Here is a 5,000-nt window from a genome sequence, read left to right as displayed (position 1 = left end):
ATATATTTGCGAAACAGAATAATTTCTTCTGCATGAAGGACCATATGTCCTCTAGTAGTGCTAGCCATGTTTGCACACTGAGTTGATATTATTGGTCAATGGGAGGGTTGCAGTATGACCTGGGTGCTTACAGAGTAAACAGACTTTTACATGTAGCTACAAGATTTGTTGATGATGAAAGCGCTTGTGTGACATTCTTTACCAGAATATACATGAAGGTTTGTGGACCTTTTTTACGAGTGCACGAGGCACGACAGCCACAGTGATCATGTAGTTATTGATCGTGTATCTTTGAAAAATTATTAGGGCCTTTCACTACTTTGCAGATTTTATACAGTGCCCATCATATGTCTATGTTTGTGATGTAAAGATATGATAAATGCCTATTATATGGGTGTTTGTAAGAAAGACACTGGCATCCATCGAAAAGCCCCTTCCTAAATGCCATAAGGGTTTAATCTCCTTCAAAGAACTTTGTGTAAATAAGGCAAGTCATTCCAGTCATCCCAGCCTTCAGCCAAAATGCTCACGACCAGAAGTTCCCATCACCCTGGCCCACAGCCAAATTTTTCTATGACAGCATGTTCACTTCACCTGCCCCTCAAACAATTGTTTTTCTTGACATGATAATCATGTTATCCAGATCGTAGGAGTTTATATTATTACTGCTTCTTGTAATCATAATTATTATTATAATCATTATTATTTTTTTTTTTTTGTTACGGTAATTAACATTATTATTGTCATTATTGTAAATACCATTATTATTATTAGTGGTGGTTTTGTTTTTGTTATTGTTAGTGTTATTATTATTATTATTATTATTATTATTGTTATTATTATTATTATTATTATTATTATGTGGGAAATATCTAGTGCAATGAAAGGATAAAAGTCATATAAAGGGAACTCACTTTTGATCTTGACCTTGAATTAATCTCTTGTAGAAATAAAAAAGTTTTCTTATAATGTACATAAAAAAAAAAAATAATAAAATAAAAAATAACTACATTCAATGAGATTTCAGGGACACTGTGATGCAGATGCACACACGTTCATACTCACTTACTTATGCACTCACACTCTCACTCTCTCATACGCACACACACCAACCCACCCACTCACCCACTCCATCTGTTTATCTATAAGTCTGTCTATCTGTCTATATTCATGGTAATTACTTTTTATTTTATTTTATTATTTTCTTTTTTCCCCCAGTCGTAAACCATCCAGATCCTCGTCTTCATCGTCAAGCAGTGATGAGGAACCTAGAACAAGAGAAAAGAAGATTGATGAGGTGGACAGATTGGCTGAATTAGAGAGAGTTAGGTGGGTCTTCTGAACTTTTAACAGTTTGTGTACTTTCCCACATTTTCATTTGCAGATTTGTGAATGTACGTAAATGTAATCATGTTAAAATATATGTTGATCATTGTAGTTTTATTTTACAATTGAAAGAAAAAAAATCTAATAAAAGATTTGCCATTTATTACTTTCAGGAGACAAAGGGAGGCTGAACAAAAAATGGTTGAAGAAGTAGCAGCCAAAAGGTTGGAGGAGTTAGTAGCTCGGAGAGTAGAGGAGGAGCTAGAACGAAGGAGGGATGAGATAGAAGCTGAAGTTTTAAGGAGAGTAGAGGAGGCCAAGCGCCTCATGGAACAACAGATGCTCGAAGAGCTTCAGGAAAAGCGCCGGCAGCAGGAGGAGGATCAAAAGAAGCGAGAGGTAGAGCTTTGTGAATTGTGCTTCAGCGGGATATTTTGCTGGATTTGTCAAGCCTTGGGCACAGGAGCTCTGTTGTGTATTCTGATAGGGAGGGAAGGACGGGGGTTTCAAGCTAAGGAGAATAAATTTGGGTTAGCTGAAAGGAAGAGGGAGGTCGCTAGAGGAAGCAAGGTGGGCAAGAGATGTCCAGGATTATACCAACGAGCATCCCTGGTGACTCCAAAAGGGCATACTAGGAATGGGCTCCATATGGTCAGGGAAAATCTCCGTTTTATCATTATTTTATTTATTTTTAATAAAACTAGATGTTAAAGAAGGGAAATATCCTGGGAGTAGATGCACAAAAAAGAATGTGGTCATTGGCTGTCTGTGCCATTCCACACATCAAGAAGGAGGGACTTTCCATCAACTTAAAGAGTTAGATTTTGCTGCATGTGGACTGTAAGCTGATAGGAAGAAAAAAAGCCACAAAGAAAAAAAAAATTGATTTAGCCTATTCAGTCGTCACTAATTGAAATTATTAGGTAAAAGTACTGTATAATGAGGATAATAGAACAATAAATTTCCATTTTGCATGAAGACTAACTCACACTCTTTCAGCTGAACTTTCTGTGTTTTGAAAGTGAAATGTGAATTTGAGGCAATAAAGTTTCCCAGAGACATGATGTACAAACTTTGTAAACTCTGGTATGTGTTGCAGTTTGACCACATTGCCCCAGACAGTTTGTTGAATGCAGGAGTGAAAGAAATATGCCTTTAATCTCTGTCTCCAACTTTATTTATCGTCTGGCAAATATGTATATCCCTGTACATTTTTTTATATACATTTTTTTGTTTTCTTTTCTTTTTTTTGTTTTTGTTTTTGTTTCCTTCATACTCCCCAATACATATGTGCATGTGTGTGGGTGCGTGTGCAAATGAGAGTGTAATCAGTTCATTCTTAACTGTCTGGAAACACACGAACATAGCAGTGTGGCAATGAGGCATTTTAGTGGTGAATCACTCTAAACAGAATAGACATATTATTGGCGGCTTGCAACCAAGAATTGTCAGCTGCGGATTTTAGGCCAGAGCTGTTCTAGGAGTGGATTTGGCGGCATCCATATGGTAACTATATACAGGTATAGTGATTTTTATAATGGATGCATCTTAAATCCATTAAGCAGGTAAGATTTCCATTTTTGACGTGTCTTTGGATGACACAGATGATGTCGCACTTGAGTAGCTCACATTTTGTTATGTAAATGATTGCTGTACTGTACTAGATTTATAAAGCAGTGGGAAGCTTGCCATTTTAATGGGTTTAGTTGTATCTTCAATCTTTCAGCAAAGGCTCAAAATTTATCTTCATAAGTAAAGTGAGATTGTATTGCCTTTTCTGTGAGATCACTTGTGTCTGTGTCTTAGTGTTCTCAGTAAGCATGTTGTTCCTATACATTGGTCACGTCTTTTTTTAATTTTCACCTGTAACTCAACATGCTTGCTACTAGAAAAATTTAACTCTGAATTAAGTACTATTTTTAAAGTCTGTATTGTCATATACTATACCCTTGCTTTTGTACCCAATGTTACTATTGATGTTTGACATGAATTGTACTTTATTTATTCAAGTGGTTCTCTGCCAGTTGCCTGTAACCTCCCACTTTGAAATGCCACATACATGAAAATCCTCTTCTCCATTATGCTACATAAAAAAGTCTTTTTAAACGCTGATTAATCTTTTTGAATAGCTGTAGGCAATTTCCACTTTTAACTAGGTATCCACATGAATTTTTACATTTGGTGTTTGATAATGTGCATTTTTAAGCAAAACTTATTTACTTTGAAAAAATGAAAGGTTTCATTGATATTACTTGGGTTGAAAGAGTGAAGAGGCTTCTGGCAACTGGCTTTTTAAAAAAATTTTGAATTGACCTCACCTGATGCGTATTTGACGCCTCATTCTACTTTCTAGGAGGAGGAACGTAAACAGCGGGAGGAACTGGAGCGAATTATGGAAGAGAACAAAAGAAAAATAGAGATTGCCCAGATGAAATTGGTAAGTTCTGAAAAGCTGAGATGCAGTGGAAAATGAACCAGTGAGAGTTGGTGTTGATAATGGAATGAAAAAAAATTAGATTGGAAAGTGAAAAGCCAACCAGAACAAAAATCAGCAAACCATTGGCTCTCCTTTCAGGCTGAGCAGCAGCTACAAATGGTTGAGGAGCAGCGAAAGATTGATGAGGAGCGGCAGAAAATCAAGAGGGAGCAGGAAAAGCGGACACGTGAGGAGCAAAAGATCATCCTTGGGAAGAACAATGCGCGGCCCAAGATCTCCTTCTCTATCTAAAGCTAGATACCCACATGCATGGGGTCTTTTATGTTGTAGGTCCACACTCTTTCATATGATTTCGATTTGTTTTTTTAAAGTTTTTTAATTATTTTTTTTCCTTAGTCATTATTGCCATCATATACTTTATCTCTCTTTTTCGTTTTTTGTTTTTTACAGGATATGTTTCTGCTATGCATGAGTGTGATTGACTTAACTGATAAGGGTGTGGAGAGCCACACACTTTGTGATTGCATGAAATCTTGGTTTTATTTATTGTTGGTGGTATTATTATTATTATTATTATTAATGTTCTTATTGTTTTTTATATTAACATTATTATTATTTATTTATTATTATTATTATTATTATTATTATTATTATTATTATTATTATTATTATTATCAGTCTTACAGTTATTGATATTATGAATATTATTATTACTGTTATCTTTATCATTTTCATTATGGCTTCTCATTTTTTCATTATTTTCATTACTTTAGTATTGATTTATTTGTGCTATTTCAGTGATGCTCATCTCTTGTTTTTGGAATATGCAGTTGCACGAGTGTCTGGCTTTCCATTAAACATTGTAGAAAATAAGCTAGTTAAGGGTCTTTCAGAACCTGGGTTCTTTTGATGTCATTGCCTACAATGTGAGTGCTAAATGTTATGAAAAAAGTGGAAGTAGAAACTACTGCCCTAAACCCCTACTTCTTTTGCTTTGAGTGATAGAAGGCAAAAACTAAGCTATAATCTGCGATTGTGTTATAATCGTAGTGGTGAAAGTGCTAACGGTGAGAGAATATAATTCAGAGGGTAATGAACACTACTATAAGAAAACCCCCTGACAATGGCTCAGGCCAGCACTCAGAGTAGCTAGGACTAATGTTGCATTAGGCAGCCTTGGTTCATACTGATGTATTTCAGTTGCTTATAGTATAACTGTATCCTAATCATCTGCAGA

At 35.5% G+C, this 5,000-nt stretch overlaps 1 protein-coding gene across 2 annotated transcripts in view; it reads left to right on the top strand.

The window, feature by feature from the left end:
* The window catches only part of LOC113825442 (arginine and glutamate-rich protein 1), a 6,446-nt gene that overhangs the window by 1,200 nt on the left and 246 nt on the right, over positions 1-5,000 (top strand). The window contains exons 2-5 of one of the 2 annotated variants that reach the window (XM_027378276.2): positions 1,219-1,329; positions 1,500-1,725; positions 3,680-3,763; positions 3,902-5,000. The exon at positions 3,902-5,000 is cut by the window's right edge and continues 246 nt beyond it. In XM_027378276.2, the coding sequence (XP_027234077.1) occupies positions 1,219-1,329; positions 1,500-1,725; positions 3,680-3,763; positions 3,902-4,054 (574 nt within the window). In that variant the 3' untranslated portion in view covers positions 4,055-5,000. Of the gene's footprint in view, positions 1-1,218; positions 1,330-1,499; positions 2,749-3,679; positions 3,764-3,901 lie in introns of those variants that run through there. The other variant, XM_027378275.2, reaches the window with a different exon arrangement.

Source organism: Penaeus vannamei, chromosome 9 (genome assembly GCF_042767895.1).
Source record: "Penaeus vannamei isolate JL-2024 chromosome 9, ASM4276789v1, whole genome shotgun sequence".
NCBI lineage: Eukaryota > Metazoa > Arthropoda > Malacostraca > Decapoda > Penaeidae > Penaeus > Penaeus vannamei.
The sequence above is the reverse complement of the archived record's forward strand: the minus strand, read 5'-3'. Positions and strand labels throughout refer to the sequence as shown.